Source organism: Cydia amplana, chromosome 7, assembly GCF_948474715.1.
Source record: "Cydia amplana chromosome 7, ilCydAmpl1.1, whole genome shotgun sequence".
NCBI lineage: Eukaryota > Metazoa > Arthropoda > Insecta > Lepidoptera > Tortricidae > Cydia > Cydia amplana.
Genome location: NC_086075.1, coordinates 8,795,384 through 8,818,381, shown reverse-complemented (window position 1 = coordinate 8,818,381; position 22,998 = coordinate 8,795,384). Strand labels below are relative to the sequence as shown.

Here is a 22,998-nt window from a genome sequence, read left to right as displayed (position 1 = left end):
AAACTGTTCTTTACTCATAAAACGATTAAAAACAACTCACACAGCATAACCCTAACTGACATTTATATTGCAATTCAACCTAAACCTCTACAAAATTAATTTAATTATCGTAAACGCTGTCTATTAAACAAACTGGTGTAAAGACAAAGTTTAAACGCAATCTGCTTTGAAGTGTAAAGTTCACGCAAACTTTTGAGGGGTTAATTTTGAACTCCAACACGCAAGGGCGTGTCAGTATTATTTTAGAAAAGTTAGTAGGACGAGGGTTAAGGCTGGAAATTTGATATGGTTTTAGGGAAAACCTTCGATTTAATATAACATTTTGGATTCGATATTTCCATATTACTTCGATACACTGCAATATCTGTTATTGATGATTGTTTGAGAAACTTCATAAACTAAATTACCAACTATGTAAATTGCGCTCCATATTACCTACACCTACTAACTTACTCGCTTAACCTCCCATAATATAATAGCTTGTCAGTTTCGTCATCATCATGACTGGTGTGTAATAGCGATGTTTACTGCAAACTAATCTTCAAAGTACTCGTAGGTTATTACTGTTATTAGTATGGAGCACAGAACAAGTTAGAATGGCGATGCGAGCAGGGTACGTGTCGCCGCCGCTTTTGAGCAAACGCTCGCATGCTACTCGCCCGTGCTGACCGAAAAACGAAGTAAACATGCCTTTTGCGCCACAATAACCTTCAGATTAAGAAGCCAGACATCAAATCTGTCTAAAGGAGGCGTATCCATTCACCAGGCACACAAGTTTTTACTACCGTTGCGCGAGTGTTAGTAAATGTGGAGAGGAACGAGCGGCGACACCGGTTCCGATACTAACTGCGCGCGATAGCCATTCTAACCTCTTTAATATGTTCTGTGGTATGGAGCTATCTCGCAGTAAGCCAAACATTGTGTACTTCCTACTTAATATCATTACATAGTATAAAACAAAGTTGCTTTCCTGTCTGTCTGTCTGTATGTATGCATAGACCTTTAAAATTACGCAACGGATTTTGTTAACCCTTCGCTACGGGTCGCTAGTTACTTATATAAAATATCACGGGAATATGTCAAAAAATATCGAAAGCAATACTTAAGGCACGGTGTATACGAATTAGAAGTACAAGGGTCATTATTTGATTTGGTGTAAATTGGCATGTCCACGGTAAAAATTTGAAAAATCTTTAATTTAGGTATTTGTTTGGCCATAATCAAGTGTTTAGGATGCAAGGATTTTGAAAAACGTTATGGTCCCTTTCTGTGAAACTTATCTCCGAAGAAATGGACCTCGAAATTTTAGAAGTGCCATGGTGATGACATTTTATGTGATTAGTATGACGTTTGTACATGGTAATGACAAATTATTATTTTTACCTTATAAATATTAATACATATTTTCTCACTTTAAGTAAAATATTATAGTATATGAATAAAATACAAGCAAATAAAAATAAGTCTCCTTCGGCAGATTCTCTTAAAAGAGAAGATAAACAATAAAACAGCGTTCCATGTCATTACCGTGGAGAAATAGTCATTACCGTGGTCGAAATATCTACGGTATTCCATGGTAATGACTACCACGGTGATGACAAAAGCTAACATTTTGTCTCATAACCCTAAACATAGATAATGTTCCAGAACATTCTTCCTATTACGTCATAACAGTTCGAATAAGTCATCGTATCAAATAGGATTCATATTAAAATAATTTCCACTTACCGAGAAATAAGACACACAGAACCTGACTATTTTTTTGAACGGCTCCACGGTAATCTACTTATTATTTGAAAATAAAATATATGCGGGCACAAATGTTGAAGTGTGTTCCCACTGTCGATTACTAGGCGACGAAGGGCGCGCGGGGGCAGCGGCAGGATCTCAACACTGCTTTCTATTGGACAGCTATATGATGTGCAAGTAGCATCCACGGAATGACGGTACCGCGAGGGCCGCTAATGTTCGATGTTGCCATTTAGTTCTGGACGACACAATTTAATTTAATAATGAATGTACTAACTAATATAGTTTTAGGCACTGAGTAAATACTAGCCATAAATTGACATTTAAGTTGACTTTTAGCTCATGTTTTGATGAAATCTGATCAGGCGACACGCGTTGGTAGTGACATTTTGACCCTTTGGAGCCTTAAAAAACATAGATCTTCTAAAGATAGCGGGAAATGGAACACGGCATGTATAAATATTTTTTTATTTACTACTTATAAGTATAAGACACGGTAAAGATCCAACTTCGTTTTGTACCGAAAAACGCCGGCGACATGCGATTTACACCAAATCAAATAATGACCTACAAGCTATGTTCTTGTTTAACTGATTATTACAAGCTAATGCGAATATTTAGTTTCCCTTGTCTGTCTGTAATCTAATTTATTTATATGTATAATAATATAATCTTTATACTTAATTGTTAATTTTGTCAAATTTCGAACCAGTCGAATATGTAAAAGGCATGACTAATTTTCAGACAGTTGAGCATTTTTCCTAAAACCCATTAATAAAATAAAAAGAAATCAATATGAGCTCTGACTTGCGTTATAGGCCTATGTTTGTCGCGGTCACAGGATGATATAGTACACGTTTATATTGGTTAAGAATTTCGACGTAGTTTCTAAGAATGACGGGTTCCGTGGGTTAATTGAGCTGAAATTTGCGTGAGCCCCGTGGGCGTACTTAAGAAAGTCAGGTGACATGTAGAGTAAGGCAAGGCTGGGAACCGGTTTTTTCTTCATACATAAAATACCGGTATTATTACATTCTTTTTCGTTCTTTGGTTTACTATTTCATTTTTAATGGGACAATCTAATAATACGAAGTTGTTACATGATTCAATCCTACGTAAAGAGCATAAAATAATTAAAAATATTGGGATATTTTGGGTTAAAAAAAACCGGTTCCGTTTAAAAAAAAACCCTGGAGTGAGGTGTGTGAGATGTATTATTATGGAGTTAAGTAGTTAATAAATTTTAAAGTTAAGACTCTTCAAACTTTGGAACATTGAGGCTAAACTCGATCATTTAATATGTTGAGTTTGAAATGAATACCGTCCTGAAAACCGTATATGAAGAACGTTTTTGCTTAACAAAAACTTTTACAACATATTAGGTATGTAAAACCGTGTGTAAAATCGAAACTCACGTGAGCGCGACGGCCAAGTTCGCAATAAATGTTACCCTTAAAAGGGTACCTATAAATTGATTCCTCTCGAGAGGAGGTCGGGCGCGCTGTAATAGCTTAATGCAGTTTTGAGGTTCACTTATGATGCTGAGCGTCAGAATCTATTGGTCGTATGTAGGTACGAAGGCATTTCATCCGTTCCGTGGGTAATAAATGTAAGACATTGAAATTATTATAAAAGGTTTAGATCAGTTAATGTGGATAGGCGTGGCGTGAACATTTTTATTATTATAAATGTTTCATTTTTACAGGTTATATATATAGGTTACTTTTATAGGTTGTAGGTTTATCAGTAGGAATGTCTTTTTCTATAATTTATAACCACAAGTAGACTTACGCACAGAGCTGTGTCCCTTTCAGAAAAGAGTTACGTGTCCGTCTACAAGTATAATACCTATTGTGAACAATTCGAGCGTTTATTCTTCGGTCGATTTAAATAGTAATATTCTTACGATACAAACGTATGACTGCCGTATTCGAACTTCAAGATATTCACAATTTAAGAGACGACGCGTACTAGATCCATTCTAGATACGTTATAGTTTAGATTTCAACTAGTTCTCTTTTGCAGCGCAATTCGGGCAACCAATGTCACTTTTACAATAGATCGTGTTAGATATCTATTAGATGTGAATTCGATCTCTAAGTAATATCTTGTGGAAATCGTTCAAGAGTATCTCCAGAATCGCGGAAATGTCAAATTTGACAGGTTAGATCTTAAACATATCGTTGTCGTATCTTGGTGATGTCTAATAGACATCTAATAGATGTCTAGTTCCTAAATCCGAATCGGGCCCTGAGATGCGTAAAGCGTTTAATCGTTTTTCGAGTTTTTGTAAATTTTTCTATGTTTACACATGCCGGTCAAGTTGCAAGGTGACCAATAACAATTTAAAAAGCTTAATTTTTACTACTGCAATTCTATGACGTGCATTTCCGGAGCGTAACTCATTTCAGTCATATCACACTGAAGACTTTCTAATGATTGTTCAATCATGTTGAATCAGTGTTGAATCATGTCAGAACTCTGAGGCGAAATAAGTCCCCTCAACGCTTCTAACTTTCTATAACTGATTTTATTGTTTAACTTACGAGGTGTGAATACTCTGAAGCATCAATATGGGAACATTTAATGGGTTATTAATTACACACTGTAATATAGGAATCATGTGATCCACATAAAAGGTCACGACCCCCAACACTGAGGAGAACGAAGCAAGGAGGAGGAGGAATATAGAGACGGTTAACAAAATGTGTTAGTAAAGGATTATGCTAAATCTTGTGCTGCTATGCATAAATGATAGAGCTGTCTTAAGTTATAAATTATGATAATCGTTTATTACAAATGTATAAATGACAGGCGATTTTCTTATTTTCTGTTAAGAATGAAAACCCTTTTGAAAGAAACCAAGGGGTAGCCACAAATCGAAACAAAATACTTCCGTATAATTATATTAGTACCTATGGAAAAAGTAAAAATCAGTCCCATCATCCAAGTTTAAAATACTCTAGGTACCAGCAGAAGTAGTTCAGATGGACAAAAATTTTGTTGGCTTGGTTACAAAAAATAAATCCTTCACCAAATGATGTCTGAGCTTTCACTTAAAATGTCACCCCACTTACCGGTTCACGAATAAAATGTTCCTCTTTAAAACGTCATCGAATATCGTGGCTGGTGTTAAAAGTGTTAAAACTGTCCGTTCCCTTGTGGAAGTATTACGAACATCGCATTAACCGTGTCTGAGCGGGATTTGAGTGATTGTTAAAAAAAGGTAGGTACTTACGGTTTTTACTTTCAGGCGTGTTTACGAGTGGGTTAAACACTTAATATTAATAAGACACACATAATATTAATAAATAAAAGGTGGTTACACATTTAGTATTAGTAATCCATGACGACAGTTTCCAGTGAATTAGGAGAAATGCACGTTCCGAATGCTTGTATGAAAGTTTTAAGCAGTTTATTTTACGATGACTTGGCTCCCTTATTTTTGTTACTTATTAAAAATCGTTTAAGAGTTTTATGAAATCCTAGCAACTTTGTGAAAATGAACATAACAATATTGTAAGCTGATATAAATATATTAAAATTCTACTATCTATTTACAATCAACATATTATATAGTTCAAATGGAACAAGAATGTTACTTCTTAGCTAAATTCTTAGACAAATTTATGCTTAACACTCAACAATTACATGATATTATACATCTGATTAAGAATAGTATTAAGATTTTTCTGCAAATATACGCTAAATAAACAATTAATTACCCGTCCTAATTGTATTAACTTTTCTCTACAGTTTTATTAGAATCTCAACCTTATTTATATTTCTCGCTCGCCTTGACGATAGTGCACCATCATTATTGTGCCATCGATTGGATCAATTCGATTAATAAAGAGTCGTGGAATGTATCTGGCCCAATACATTCCACGACTCTTCTCTTCCCGAACAGACTCTTGACTTGCCAATCGATTCTAATCCCTATTGTTGACGTAACTGGTGACCGAAGAGCTGGCGGCTACCTCGCACAACGTATCAGCATTGCGATACAGCGAGGAAATGTCGCCTGCATCCTTGGTACAATGCCTCAAGGGCCTATTTTATATTTAAGCTAGTTTTTAATTTCTTTTAGTAATACACTGTATATATCTTGTTTGTAAATAAATGATTTTTGGGATATCCCTATTGTTTGTTCGTTCAGGTCCTTGACCCCGACGAGCTTCCCCGGCGGGCGCGCTACACCATCATGGTGACCGCGTGCCTCCTGCTCTTCCTCTGTCTGCTGTTAGTCGGCGTCACCTTGCGGATGGCGCCTCTCATTGATGATATGGGTAAGTACATCATTTAGGTGCTGCCACAAGGTACAGAGGTGCTTAATTACAACCAACATTACTGATATGCCATCGCAAACTTGCGAATAATCAAAATATCGGAAACTTCTCATATTTTTGCGTTTCCAGTGAAATTTTCCTCAAATTTCCAAGACTATTTTTAAATTATTAGATTCCTGTAACCACCATCAAGATTACTACGTACCTGATGCTGTTCTTATTCTAAGCGTAAATATCAAAACTTATTGAAACTATTAGACAAGTCTTTCAAAAATCAATAAAATAGAATTCATAACTATAACAATATATACCTACTCGTTGCGGTATCTTTGATTCGGCATATCATACGTAAATATTATATGATTTCTATTATTACAAGTGATTAATTCGCCATACAGTTTAACAAAAAAACCTTTGGCTAACTGAACTGAATTAACAGGATTCATCTGTCTACGAATAACGCTCGAAACCTTTAGTCTAGTCACGGATCACACACACTAGATGGCACACCCCTGGCGTGGTGCAATCGCTTATTTCATTTTCGTCCAAACATTACTAACTGCGCGCGCGTATATTATAATATAAGCATCAATAAAACAGACATAAACATAGGTTATTATTGTGTTGAGCGATTTTATTGGAAATGAGTACCCATCTCAATTATTCCGGTTGTAATTTTTTACCATGCATTGGTTCATGGACATTTTATAAAGAAGTAAACGTAAATAAACATCGTGATAGCCATTTCCAAGTATGTATTTACATAAGCTTCATAGTGGAAAGTCTTTGGGAGGTTGTCTATTAGTTAAACTCACTGGAAATGGGGAAACGGTTTGTTATGTTCCCTCTTTTCAAATACCCTCGTATATTGTATGCGGGACTTTTATAATAAGAATATTATGTAGGCAATAATCGTGTGTCCTTTTTTCCTATGTGTTCCTATTCCTTTTATTACGTATATTCTATTTGTGGGTACCAGAGTCAACAGTTAAGGGTCAATGGTAAATATTAACTCTTTTTGCCTTTAATATGTCCCTAGCTATATAACTACGTACTTGCGTCTTATGCCTTTTTATTGAGACGTGTTTTATTGACACTAGTGGATTAAATATATACATACAGGGTGATTCAGGAGACGTGAGCAGGATCAAGCCTACGGATACCGTAAGTTATAAGCAACGTGTTTCGTACCAGTATTTGTGACATTAACTTAAATATATTTTAACCTGTTTAAAAAAGAAGTTTTAATTTATTTACGACATTAATGGTCACCCTCTTTGTTTTATCCATAACAAGTGCCAAATTGAATGTCATCGGAGTCTGGTTACTTTTGAAAAATCGTATCCCACTCAAGTGTGACATTTTATTTTCTTCATACTCAAAGTGCTGTCATAACGGTTAAAAAGGTTTTATCTTTGTTAATTAAATTTTGTAGGGTATCCATGATTGTAGATAATTAAATTTGTCCTTACCAAAAAGTATAACAACAGTAAAAAAGCATGATTGTTTTACTTAAATATTGTGGTGAACGATTCTTTTACATTTACTGATTGTGTAGGCTTAGTCCTGCTCACGTCTCATGAATCACCCTGTATAGATACGCAATTTAAATGAATATTATCGTAACTCTTTTATACTTGATTTAAAATACTAAAAGTATTGATAAGTTTTGCAAAACTGCATGTCAATTTTTATTTTTCTGTAAAACGGCACACGACTCTTTACGTAAAACACCCTTAATAGATGAAAGTAACAACTGTCATAATTAAAGTATAGGTAAAGTAAAAATTATATATACACAAAGATTTAGGAAGAAACAAAACAGTTGCCATATGTTCGCATACCGCGAGCATTTCTTGAAACAAATTGAATCTTCCCTCTGATTTGTTTCAATAAAGTGTCCATTTATTTTTGTGACGGAAGCGATTTTATTTGAAATTGAGTACTCCTACTACTGCGATTGTACTTTTTATCATCATTTAATGGCCATTTTATGACCACCTACTCGTAAAGAGATAACTGCGCGGCAAGAGCTTTTCTCAACGGTAGATGAAGCTGTTAGAAAAATAATATAAAGTTTTACACGCGACCAGTAATACTGTTTTATGCCGCAATTACCTGACTTTAATTTACTTTATTTAAGCAATAAAAACACGGCTTATGGTGGCTGTTTGAAAATTGTCGCCTACGCTACCTATCTTGATTACAATAGAATAATATTAAGCATAATAAGTATTCAAGAGCCAGCCTCTTGTCGGTGGTTTAGGTAATCGCCACGCTTCCCTGTGGTATCATTGTGGCACTTGGCAGCAATATTTCTAATTTGACTGAGATTTCCTCCGTATAATTTTCAGCAGCACGAGTTGAACAAGAACTTTGCCGCTTTGTTAAACAAGTCACTATTACGCAATTGAATCAAATCGATTATCTTCTAGAATATAGATATTTTGCAGAAGTCCAATGAAATAAACCTGTATTTTTTAAGGAATAAGGAGCATAACATTACGAGTTAGTAGTTGAATACATAGTTATTTTTCAGAGCATCATTTATGGATGTTTCAAATTTTTCTATCGAATCGTCATTTAATAAAAAGGCGAATATTAAATATCGTGTTAGTACCGACATTTTTCATCCGTTAAAAAAGTTAAGCCGAGGTTTTTAAATATTTTTTTTTAAATAATTGGAATTCTGTGGGCTGTTTGACTATGTATCTAAGTACGAGTACTTATGTGTAAACCTATAACGTTACGAGGTGTGTCGTGTAATATATCCAAACATTACAACGTCAGAAGAATTTATAAAACTCTGCGAATTTTTCGCATTTCGCATCAATTAAAAGGTAAAATTTATAAGCTAAGTATCTACCTAATAACTTTATAATACATAATTTGCGACTACCTATTATTTACTTACAAATAGATAAACAAAACGCTCTGTGTTTAAGAGGAAAGGGGATGAGCGAAATAAAAAGAAAGGGGCATAGCTATAATCCATATAAGTACATTAAATTTTATGATAATATTTTTTATAAATATAACCCAGGGAGAAAAACGTGGACTACGAAGAAGCGGTCGTCTACTATTGTCTTAATCAGGCCACGGCTGATTTGCTATTAAGCAGATTACAAAACTTTTGACGAAATTAAACGTCGGTGTCGGTTTCCTATTGTTTTATACACCCTTTACGCTATATTGAAGTTAAATTAACGCTCAGAAGCAAATAAGGATTTTAAACTCTCAGCTTCTAAAGACAATCGAATTAATTATCCTTTTCATTTCTGGAAATGTAAACAAAGAACTTAGATATTTTATTTGGATTATAACCTAATGATTTGTATAAATACTCGTACCTATGTGTAAGTTAAATACTCTTTCGTCGTAATGCCTCCGTCCGTTAAAAATTATTTGAATTTGAAACTGGTTGGTTCATTATTCAATGTGATAATGATATATTGAAATTACATTACATATGCATAAGTTAGGTTAATAACACCTGCTCGCTGCTAATCAAATCTGATCTCTTTGTCATATAGGAATTGAATTAAACTCGAATTAAATGGCTTGTTCCTGAATGCGGGCTGTGAATGCTATGATCGAGATTATTTTGAATTTGAATAGGTACTGTGGAAATCTGAAATTCATGATCACAATTATTATGCCTTATGATAAATCGGTACATAATGTATAATTGGAAATTAAACGAACTTACCTGTAAGTGAAGTTCATTTCAATTATATTAGCTGCACAAACTTCGAAATGATAATTTTAACTTGTAGTACGCGCTTTATCATGTAGCCTGTTCCATGAATGTTACAGAGAGGCAAAGCCAAAATTAAAAATATGTATCTGATTTATGAACGTAACTCCTACGTTGAACGGTTCCCGCGCTGTCAGCTGTCAAATGTCATTTAGTTTAGAGTAACAAGCCAAGACATAACACTTTCACTGCCAGTAGCCCGCTAGGGTTCTCTATTCTTAGGTACTTATCGCTACAAAGCGGAAAAAACATATGGTATCCGCTATGCTTGTAGCTCACGCTGGCAGTGAATATGCCAATTGATGGAATAACTTGGCCCCCAATTCAGCAAAGCCAATATTACCATAACTTTGACAGGGATTATAGGTAGGTACACGAATCCCTGGTTGTCTCAGGACAACGTGGGTACTGGGTGGGATGGGTTATCATTTCGAAGTTTGTGCAGCTAATATAATTGAAATGAACTTCACTTACAGGTAAGTTCGTTTAATTTCCAATTATTATTACGCTGCACAAACTTCTTCAATGATAATTTTAACTTGTAGATGTTTAGAGATAAGTATTCAAAGTTTGATTTGGCTTTGTATGGGAACAATGAAATCATTGATTAATGATTAACAATGATTTATTATTTAATTTTAAATTAGGTACCTTTTTAGTTATCATTAACTGATTTCAGAATATATGTAGGTATATTTAGTTTACAACATTATTTAGAGATCTAGTGATATCATTTCATCAAACTGTCTATCGTATAGTACCTATAGATAGTTGAAACAAAAATAATTTGATCCTTATTTATTAATAGCACACATCTGCGAAGAAATTCAAAGGTGTATGTGAAGTCCCCAATCCGCATTGGGCTAGCGTGGGGACTATAGCCCGAGCCCTCTCGCGAATGAGAGGAGGCCTGTGCCCAGCAGTGGGACGTATAAAGGCTGAATTATTATTTTTTATATTATTATTTATTAATAGGTACTTAAGTATTTTCATTTATACCACCAAATACCACATAAAACCTAATTATTATAGGAATATCAAAGAAATCAAAGGATAGCATGAGATGCAATTATTGGCGAATACAACAACTATAAGCAACTCTTGGCAGTATGTTGCTGGTTACACCTTTAAGTAACACTTATTTTCTCATTTATCATAGTAAGGATTTACCAAAATTATTGGATGGAACCATGATTATGAAATTGAGAAAAAAAAACATTACAAGAATCACTCCATCTTGATGTTTTTCTTCCACCAATATTAACTCCTAAACGATTTACGGTTGACACAACACATAACAGGTTAAATAGGTGGTGAAAATAAAAATAGAACAATACAAATCTTTAAGAGTTGACTTAAGTAATCCCTCTACAAATCGTTTGGGAAGTGATTTTTTCATGATTTTGAGGGCAATAAATAATCACTAACAAGTTAATAACTACCATCACGAATATTATTGTTCGTTATTTATATACAGGTAATCAATGTTTTACACCTCATTCAATTTAAAATTAGTGTTTTCCCTGAAAAATTAATGCTATGGATAGCAAGGGTTGCTGAAATTTATCAATCAGAATAACAGTAAAGTTTGATATTTTATCAAGGACAGGGTTTGCACGTTGTGTACAATCACAACAGCTAATAAAAGTGTTAAAATAATTTTTTACTTTTTCTTAATCCTGTAATGAATGATTTTCATTAGTTGGTGACACTGTTAATAAATAATTTAAGACCGATTAAGGGTACTAGGACACACTTTATGGTTGAGTTTGGTGTAATCGAAAAAACGTTCTTCATAAAGTGTTCAATGCTATCATTTGAGGAGAGCCTATTCCCCAATAAAAGCACAAGAGCAGATTTACAATTATTTACACATCTATACCTAGCTCCCTCATTACATAAGTAATGCTATTAAAACGGCAAGCACTTCTGAAACAGATGCCATAAAATAATTAATGTAATTAATTTTTACATAACATACACCATAATTTAAAGTGTGTGTGTGTTTGACGGTGTTGGGCGCAAGGGATTACACCGTACTGTACTCCTTTCTCCTCTTCCTCTTCTCCTTCAGTGATGACTGGTGGCACTTCCTGGATAACACTGGGGTAACCAGGATAATACGCTGTTGAAACTTGAAACCAGTTAATAAAATATGTTTTATAAATGAGAGCTGGGGCGCAAGTCCATACAATTATATGTACATATGCATATAAATATTTTGTAAACTGAGTAGTTACAATGACCGAGCCTTGATGCCTTCTACTTTCCCTAAATTTTAATACCTTAGATTTCGTTTCAGTTGGAAGGAAAACATAGATAAAATATTTTTTGCAAAAGCATCTACTTATGTAGAAAAAACATCTGGGTTACTTCACCAGGATGTTTGTATAATAACCAATAACTCGGTAGGTATATGGATTTCCAAAATGTTGTAAGAAATTTCAAATTTAATTTTCGTTAAATCTGAAATCTTACATTATTTTCTCTCAATCAGCTTATGACACTTAAAGCACATATAGCATTTAAGTAGAATATTGTAATGTCTCTTTTCACACCACTGCTAACGTTCCTAGACATACAAATACTGTATTTCATTTTACCGGTTTATAAATAATTGCGATAGCTGTGTTGTCTTCTCTCAGATGTATCTCAGTGTGGTAAACCGGAAAAGAGGGTCTTTAAATATAAACAAGACCACCATAATAGCCTGAACAAAATTAATGTACCTAATGCATTCTATTAGGCTCATTTAATAATTTCCACACGGGTGTAAGTATTACTGTAAGTACTTAAATATCTGCAAAAAATATATATTTATAACCCTTTATTTTAATTAGCCACCAAATTATGTCACGTTAGGTGATATATTGGCATTGTATTTCTTTAAAATATACGAAATTCAGTATAGGTACTTTTATCTATTCAGCTCTTTAAATACACACATAACCATATTCATTAGCCAAACTTGTAGCTATAGGTACAACAACCCATTTATATGAGCAAAGTTCATTAAAACTAATAAGGACTTTATCTGTTGTTTGAGTTTGTATTTGTCCTTATTGGCTAAAGAAATAATTCTAGTATTACCCAGCTTTCTGAGGTAAGTACTAAGGATCTAGTTTCATTTGATTATAGCTCCATATAGGTAATGGTATCAAGACTAATTAAGTGTATCTTGTATATGTATGCACCTACATAGTATAAAAAACATTTTTAATAATGAGCTTCAACAATAGATATATAATCTAAACAATTGCTCATTATGTGACCTAGTCTAATTGTCTAATAAAAGGACTTATGTCATTACTTAATTAGTTTCATAACAGTTCCAATTCCCTGTTGACTTAAACTGCTTAGTTGCAATATATTTACTTCTTAAATATATAGGTATCTGTATTTATTTCTCTTAGGATTTGGTAGAGAAAATATTAAAGTCAATATTAAACTGTATAAGGTGTACATTATTTTATAAGAACATCATAGGCATATACACACAGTATATAGTTTTCTAGTATTTGACTATCAATTTCACAGAGTTGATCATATTTCGGAATATCTGTTGGGACAGACAAAAAATTTAATTTTGTATGACAAAATCCTTGTAAATATGATGTCACTGCAATTAAAGAAGTGTATTTAAATAAACCACAGCTTTTGAGAATTTGTTCTAAATGAACACAGGCTGTTGTAATGTCACTTGAGTGCGACCACTGACTGCAGAGAGGAAAATGTTGCTCCGCCTCCTTATCGCTGCTTTTGACCAGGGTTTTTGTATGTTGTAATGTTAAATGAATACTCTATCATATGAAACAAATACAAGTAACAGCAAAACATACATTGGAAAATATGATTGATAATTGAGCCCTTGAAGTTGAAATACCAGGCCGTAAGCCATTAGTTTATCTGCTAGATTTTCTTATAATATCACTTGTCGACAGCATGTTGTAAAGTAATCTCTAATGCCATTTATTGTGCTTTAGTATTTACAGGACCGCTGCTTTAGCGAAGATTCTCAGTGATAATAATCACACAAAAGAAAGTCAAGTCACTTAAAAGCGACAGCCGGTTGCAGCACAAAATTGATTGAGAGCTAAATCATCACAGTTAGCAAACAAATACTTAGCCTTGTTCCTCACCGACAAGCATCTCACCAGCCGCAGTTCAAGTCGCTGGGCTCATCTTCGAAGCACCAATAAAATTTTACAGCGCAGATTATTTATGCATAATCTTGTTTGGGTCATACTGGTTTTGTAATGTTCTTAATTATACATCTGAAAACAAACAACAAGGTTGTCCTATTAGGATTTTTCCATATCCAAATTTCTGGTGCCTCCGTGCTGAAATAAGAATAAATCTTTTAATTCACCTACTTGAAGATGAGTACATATCAAGAGACGGCCTAATTTTGCATACCACATTGATTAACTCATGGGGCCACAAAACCCAGTTCTAGCAAGACTTGTGGCCTTAAGTCCACTGCCATTGGCAGGTAGGATATGAGCCATATCTCAGTGCTGTTAGTAAGGCATAAGTGACAACACCACAATGTCCCAAATATACTGGCATTGAATGCACCTAGTATTAGTATGTGAAAGATTGCCAAGTCCAAATATCATCAGAGATACCTAGGTTAGTACTCCAAAAAGCTTAGTATAGCCATTTTGCAAACAGATGCACCTAGAATAGTGCTCCAGAATGCAGTGCACAGCTCAGTCACCATGTGCAGTTAGCAGACAGACACACCTATAATAGTGGCCCAGAATGCACAGTGCACAGCACAACCACCGTGTGCAGTTAGCAGACAGATGCACCTAGAATAGTGCTCCAGAATGCACAGTGCACAGCACAACCACCGTGTGCGGTTAGCAGACAGATGCACCTAGAATAGTGCTCCAGATTGCACAGTGCACAGCACAACCACCGTGTGCAGTTAGCAGACAGATGCACCTAGAATAGTGCTCCAGAATGCAGTGCACAGCTCAGTCACCATGTGCAGTTAGCGGACAGATATACACCTAGCTAGAATAGAGGTAGCACAAACGTCGAAAATCATGAACAAATAAGCACTTGTTATTGGTCCACTGTATTTCTTACTTTGCGTTTATTTCGCTTTCGGAATTTTAGATATGAATTAACATTCGGTCGCTGGCGAGCGAGGAGGGCACAGATTGCTTTTAAACGCCACGCGAAAATCGCTTTTTTCTCTACGCCGCTGGCGGAGATGGAGATGATGATGCAGACCTAAAATAAAAAGTAGGTACCTACGTCCATGGCCTGCTAGATTCTTATTTTGGTATGCAACATGTCCGGGTGGATAGTCATGCTATCCACGAAACGACGCGACGCCGCCTTTGACCTTGGTCGCGAAAGTAGCATTTTCTTCTTCAATCTTCTTGTATTTTCTTCCAATTTTGTAATTGGTCGGACTGTCGTACACTAATATTTTATTTTTTCACATATTTAATATATATTTACTATTATTTTCTGTAAAAAAGTTATATTTTATTAAGCCCTAATGGTCTAGGCTAACATGAATAAACACAATGACATTTGACAGCTGACAGCGCGGGAACCGTTCAACGTAGGAGTTACGTTCATAAATCAGATACATATTTTTAATTTTGGCTTTGCCTCTCTGTAACATTCATGGAACAGGCTACATGATAAAGCGCGTACTACAAGTTAAAATTATCATTGAAGAAGTTTGTGCAGCGTAATAATAATAATTGTGATCATGGAAGCGTTATGTGGGTTAAGAATAACAACGGATAAAAAGACATCAACAGTGCGCACATAAAGTTTTGATCATCGTTACGCAATGCTTTAAGGTTGTTTAGGGTTTTTTTATGTTACTATTTCATGCAATTAAAACTATCTAAAATGTATATTAACAGAATAGAAAATGTTAAAACTAAAAAAGTTGAACCGTTACAATGCGGTCATTGCGTTCAAACTTTTCTAGGTAGGTAAGTATATTATGTTACCAATGATATTATATAACCATAGATAGGTTATACTCATACTCGAGGGACATAAGTACTTCCATATTTATTTCTGTACCTACGAAGAAATCTGTTATTTTTGATTAATTTTCTCATTCCATCCATCTTTGTCACACTCGTTGTTAAACATAATCTCGTCTCTTTCTCTTTCGGTGTGCGAGAGCTCGTTAGCACGTGCACATTTCTCACTTGTCCAGCCGCGACTAAAGGCAACTTGTACAATTTGTCACAAGGTAAGCGCTTCAATTTTGGAACGCCTATACCCTATCTTGAGTTACAAATCATTGTATGTTACCTCTTAAATCTTCTCAAGTCATATAGTGACTCTGAAAAATTCGGTTACACATTAACGATAATATCTTAGACAAGATTATACTTACATCGAAACGAAAAGGTTTTTATCGCGGTTTGTCCAGTGAACAGTGAATTTCCAAAACTCGGCCATCGAAACCCGTGATCGGATTAGCAGCCCTGCGGTCGTGAAGGTTCGGCCGACACCACAACTTACCCAGTAAACATCGGCTACAAAATATTGTTTAGTATTTTTACTGGTTTTTATTTAACTTTAGGGCTCTTTTAGACGGTGCGAGAACTCGCATGCGAGTTTAATTACATTGCGTCATTTAATAGGTCCGCTGAATTGATGTAAACTCAACGGTCCGCAATGTAACCAAAATCGAATGTTACGAGATCGCGCGCCGTCTAAATGAGCCCTTACTCTTTATTGGACACCCCAAAAGGACACAGTTTCAGAAAAACACAATTAATTAAAGGCATAACAGGCGGTCTTATCGTTCAAAACCCATCTCTTCCAGACAACCTTTGAGTAGCGAAATCAGATAATTTTAATCAAAAAGGTATAAAGGTATAGGTAGGGCTTGCAAAATCGTTTATGAAACCTACACACAAATATACCTACACACACCTTCATGTTATAGGTATTTTTTTGTCGAAAATCGTAATATAACTTCTTGGTTTCCAATTATATATGTTCACATCACACCAGGACGTTGATTTTGTTTGACCAATTTGATATATTATGGTTTTCATCTCATTTTGAAACGACCTTGAATCATTTTATCAGGCATTTCATGCGCAACAATGAGTGAGACCGAAATGCCTTATGATGATATGAGAAGACTTTTGATTGCATTTCGTCAGCACCATTATTAAATTGTACAACGGGACTTAATCGCGTATTATCTAAATTTTTAAGATTTACCTCCGACGTTTCGAGGACGGCGTTGTCCCCGTGGTCTCGGAGAAGACTGGCTTACGTTGACATCAGCATCTTCTAACCGCGCGAGTTTTTCGAACTACCCGCACTTGGTCTTGTTTATCCGCTTGAACGTTTTGCGCACTAGGGATGTCACTCTGTCGACACACAACACTAACGATATTCGTTTACGCTTACATTTACTAATGACTGGATTCCATGTGGATGAGATGTTGAAACCCTCGTCCCGATTGAAATTACTATATCTCTGTTATATCTGTTACATCTGTTTCTATTTTGTGTTTGTGCTCACGAATAAAATTATTTCTATTCTATTCTATTCTATTCTTGGAGGATATAATCAAACGGAGACGCCATGTCTGTAATTTTCTGTACAAAACAGTCTGCCGATTTTTGCGGGGGAGGGGAACGTCAAATGTATGCGTAACGTAAAATTAGCCATGTCAGATAAACGTCAGTCCATACATTGTGTATGACCGTTGGCCGCCTATTTTCGACACAGGGGAAAGCCTGTTAATGGCTACTCCGTTTAGTTGTATCCTCCAAGATTCTATTCTATGTTTTTTTTTATTTCAATGGCTTCCCGTACTTTCCTGCTGTAGAAATGACGATCCGTGGACAGGATTTTAGGGTTATGCAGCTCAATCCAGTGGTTTGGTCCTGACTCCAGTAAATGCTCAGCCACGGCCAACCACGGGGACAACGCAGTCCTCGAAACGTCGGAGGTAAATCTTAAAAATTTAGATACGCGATTAAGTCCCGTTGTACAATTAATAATGTGTAAAAATCGTGAAAGTTTAAATCAGTGTCGTCAGCACCAGTCAGCGTGAGCGTGGTCATGGTCGTTAAAATAAGATGAAACCCATATCAAAATTGTTATCTACAAAATCAAATTGTAATAACAGAATTAGCATGTAGTGCGTCTTTGTCAAATGCATGTCTCACATCACATGCCTTATTATCCAAGTGCACACATGCTATGGTAATTAAAATGGCATATACACTTGATCAATGGCTAAGTAATACCGATAGCTGGAAGCGTTAGAGAACACTATTACATTACATTAGTACACGCCATTTAATACATATGTAGCTACACTCCAGTAATAATTAATCATGCCAAATGAAAATTCATAATGTCTTCATATCCGTGAAGGATTCAGACTACGCTAGTATTACTTCAACAGTATTGCAGCGCGACAATACTGGCAACTGCATTGCTGTCGGAAATGTCTAAAATACGGGCGGCAACATCGGTTTTGACATTTACGGAACCAATACTGATGTAGTCTGATCTGAATCAGAAGGGCTATGTTGGCTGTCTCTTTATCATTTGTTACCATGCCTGTCACGTTCTAACAAGTATGTAAGTGCGAAAGTGACGCATGACATGACAGGTGATACAAATAAAAACACGACCATGATGCAGAACGGTTTGTTAAGGAAAACTTAAATGTCAAACACCAACTCCAGGCCCCTATTTCACCACGATGACAGGTGCGACAATTGTCGACATCACTGTTACTGACGTCACAGGCCTCCATAGACTACGGTAACCGCTTACCATCGGACGGGCGGTGTGCTTGTTTTCCACCAACATATTAATAAAAATAAACCTCCATTATATCGCCAATAAATAAGTACTTATTTTACGAAGCTAATGACAATTGTCACAAGAAACACGACAATTGTCACAAAATTCCGACACAGAACTCATTTCCTGTCAAGAATTACAGAAAGTTCTATTAAATCGTGTGACAATCGTCATCATCATCATCATCATCATCATCATAAAATTCGAAAGAGAAATACCTGTTTTTTGCCGATATAATAAAGTTTTTTTACATAATGCAATGATGGTGGCAAACAGGAATACGGCCCGCCTGATGGTAAGCGGTAACCGTAGCCAATGGATGCCTGTGACGTCAGCAACATATTGTCAAATGTCACATTTGTCGAATTGTCGCACCTTTCGCCGTAGTGAAATAGGGGCCTGTAACCATGCTGATAGCCTATGGAGGAAGTGAAACGGGTAGGTAATATAACTTTGTGAGGCCATCACTGACACGCGTCTAAACTTAAATGCAGTTTCTGTAGCACATGACATGTTTTAACGGTAATACCCAAACTCAAAACTGGATTGTATCTACAGAACTCGAGAAACTACTTTTAAGTACATTGTATATATAAACGTTATATTGTATATAAACGTTCTAGGGCATAATTAATGGAACTGTTTTAAAACCTGGGATACCTATATCCATATCCAATCCACACTTCACTTCCGCTCTAACTGATTCATTTAGTGCCACTTGCACCAACCCACTAACGCGGGGTTAAAAACGGGTCACTCACGTATTTAAAGTCGACTGACCCGTTTTTAATATATTTAATTTGTAGATAAGTACCTACATACTTGCATAAAATATGACCCGAGCATTACTTTTTGTACCAACCACCTTTTATACATATTACATTATAATACAAGATCCAAGTTTCACTTTTGCTACCATTCTGTTACGTTCAAGTAATTTGATGGAGCGTTCTTCAGTTATTTCTCGGATATGAGTCCATAGTGCGGGTTGATGCAAAGCTCCCTACACTTTATTAAATTTTCAATCTCAAAGTTAAATTATGTGAAAGTAGATGTACGAGTACGTAAACATAGCGCTCGTCTGTAAAGGTTTCTTGTTATTTGCTTTGGTAATTTTAATTTCGATTAATAAGTTTCTTCGGAGGTCGTTTGGTTAACAATGGTCCGACTAGAACTGTTATTTTGAAGTCTACTGAGTAAATGCTAGTTTATTTATGCCACGTTTATGTTAAAAACTTTCAATTTTACATTGCGCGTTTCTGTAAACAGATGCTTTCTTAAAACTTAAATTATCGTACAACCCTACTTGAAATTCAAAACATATTTCGACTTTTACGACGGCTATTTTTATATAACTAACTTTGCTACTTTAAAAACTTCTCTGGAAATGATTTTTTTAGTAACTAGTGACTTAGTTACTTCTATGTAAAGTGGTACCTTCAACTGATTTGCACATACCTAGTTCATTATCATACAGTCAATGTCAACATTAAAGTCCAATCTCATACATATACTTGTTCAATAAATTAATTAAAACAATATAACGGCAATCTGAGTCTGAATCAACTGATGTGAGATCAAAATAATAAGTCCATAATTATCTCTTATAAAACTCAGACACCAACAAATATGTCGTTGACTACGCATCTTAATCAAAACTCCCATCCCCTTTGCTAGTCAGTCTAGGTTTAACTCTCAAATTGATTTTATAGCACAAGTCAAGTTATATGAAGTTACCTATATAATCTTACCTATTTATACTGTCGACTTGATTACAAGTTTGACTTTGTCAACAGCAACTAATAGGGATTAATGCTTGATATTAAACTAGCGAATGTATCGCAAAATGAGTTATTAAAGCCACTATAGTGATGGTAAATTGTTGGGAAGTCGGCTGTGTATAATCACGTCCCATTCAGAGCGGGTTAGCTCTCGGTCGAGTTACTGGAACGCAGAGTTCTATGCGACATTCATGCGATCTGCATTTTGAATTCTAGTAGGTAGGTATGACTATGCATCATGGACGGTAATTATGTATTTACTACCGTCATTGTCATTATAAGCTCTGAATGCATATTATTGTGATTTCTGTTTGATGAGGAATGACAATACTTACTTATAAACGAGTAGGCGACTCAAAAGATAATGTCAAAGGATTTGAAAATAGATTCCCTGAATAAAATTACAAGTACTTATCATTTGTATGTATGAGTTTTTATTATTCATCTGATACCTCCGGCATTGACAGGACGAGTAAAGCATACCAAACCAAGTTCTTATATAAAGTAAAGACGTATTTCATAAACTTTAGACTTTTATTTCTACAAGAATGTAGAAAACATCAGAATAGCAGAGTTATCAGTAATTTTAAAGTTTAGCACTTACAAATAGCGCAAGTAGAAGAGATTCCTTTGTAACATTTTTATTTGTGTTTGCGCTCGTTTCCTGCGTAGTGGATTTTTATGTTATACGAGCGTATGTGAGCTTTATCTTGTAAATAAATCTCGTTAGCGCTGCAAATTGCGTTGCTTTTCATAGACGACAAATATTAAATCATATGTTAGTATTTTTTATGTTGGTTCTAACCTACCTACTGTTTTATTCACTAATACATATAATTGAAAATACTATAATGTTGTAAGTTTGACGTGACATTAATTGAGACTCTTTACGCGAAATATGATATTGTGCGAAAGTTGTATGCTATGAATATCTAGATCCTATGAATGAATTAATGAATAACCTATGACCCCAACGGATCCAATATCCCATAAAATACGGGGACTTTTTTTGGTACACGAAACAATATTTTGGAATTTAACATTTTAAACCCAATGAAATAATGTAACCATTGGCTAAGTAATATAAGTCCCTATAATCAGCCCGCCAGTTACACAAAGAGAAATTGCTGAATTATATATAATCCAAACGTAACCTAAGGGTACTTCCACATGACAGGTGTTCAGAGCGCGTCAAAGCGCGTGTGTACAACTTCATGGAGTTAATTCATAAATAATCATTTGTAGCCTTTCAAACACTGACGCGCGTTTTAACACGTTCAGTGTCCCGTGCCCCACTGCCGTATTCGAACTTCGAGATATTCACAAGAGACGACACGTACTAGATCCATTCTAGATATGTTATAGTTTAATATCAACTAAGCTTAGAATAAATTTAAAAGTGGAAAAATTACTGTCTTGGGTGAGACTTGAACTCACGGCCTCTGGATCGATACTCCAGCGCTCTGCCATCTGAGCCACCAAGACCTCATCCATAGCCAGCAAATCTTTCCACCATATTGGGTCAAGGGGACCAGAGCGACATCTACCGTAAGAGCGTTACACTTCTTGAACGGTTACCGGAGTTCCAAGTCATATTGGAAAATCATACTATTTATTTTTTTGGTGGAAAGATTTGCTAGCTATGGATGAGGTCTTGGTGGCTCAGATGGCAGAGCGCTGGAGTATCGATCCAGAGGCCGTGAGTTCAAGTCTCACCCAAGACAGTAATTTTTCCACTTTTAAAATTTATTCTAAGCTTAATAGCATCGATCGCAGACGTTTCTGCTTGTTAAAAAAAAAATTATAATATCAACTAGTTCTCTTTTGCAGCGGAATTCGGGCAACTAATGTCACTTTTACTTTATAGATAGAGTTAGATATCTATTAGATGTGAATTGGATCTCTAAGTCATGTCTTGTGGAAATCGTTCAAGAGTATCTCCAGAATCGCGGAAATGTCAAATTTGACAGGTTAGATCTTAAACATTATCGTTATCGTATCTTGGTGATGTCTAAACGATATCTAATAGATGTCTATTTCAAAATCCGAATCGGGTCCCCACATATGGGTCACGGCAAGCCTCTATTAAAAGGCCGTAAGGTTGTCAGTTAAGCGACACGCATGAAAGTTGCACTAACGTACCCAAAGGCCGATTCTGATGTAACAATTTGTTATTGATGTCGTTAAGCATCTCACGCATATCAATGAATGTTCCGTTCTCACGTTAAAAATAAAATTAAAGTGCCTAATTCGAAACTTGAATCCTGTCTATCCTAAAAATACCTATCGAATAAAAACTTTATAATAGCTGTAAACCTAGCGACGACGAGTTTTATTATTAATGGGCAGAGAGATTAAGAATTGTCTAAGCACTAAAGACTACCAAGATAATTACGGCCGTGTTTGCCGACGCAAAGGGAAGGCCAAAGCTTTAGGCACTCATCACAATTATCTGCATCCTGTAAAGAAGCTCTAAATCACAGATCACTGGCCGAGTAGATGGAGCAGGAAGACGATTTGCGCTAGATTCGCAACTTATTAACTCTTTGAATGCCACGCCTATCACGCGCTCCGTGAACGTGCGAA

General features: G+C 35.5%; 1 protein-coding gene across 3 annotated transcripts in view; it reads left to right on the top strand.

The window, feature by feature from the left end:
• Window positions 1-22,998, top strand: part of LOC134649619 (uncharacterized) — a 171,889-nt gene that overhangs the window by 70,938 nt on the left and 77,953 nt on the right. For all 3 annotated transcript variants that reach the window (XM_063504451.1, XM_063504449.1, XM_063504450.1), the window contains exon 6: window positions 5,909-6,038. In XM_063504451.1, the coding sequence (XP_063360521.1) occupies window positions 5,909-6,038 (130 nt within the window). The remainder of the gene's footprint in view (window positions 1-5,908; window positions 6,039-22,998) is intronic.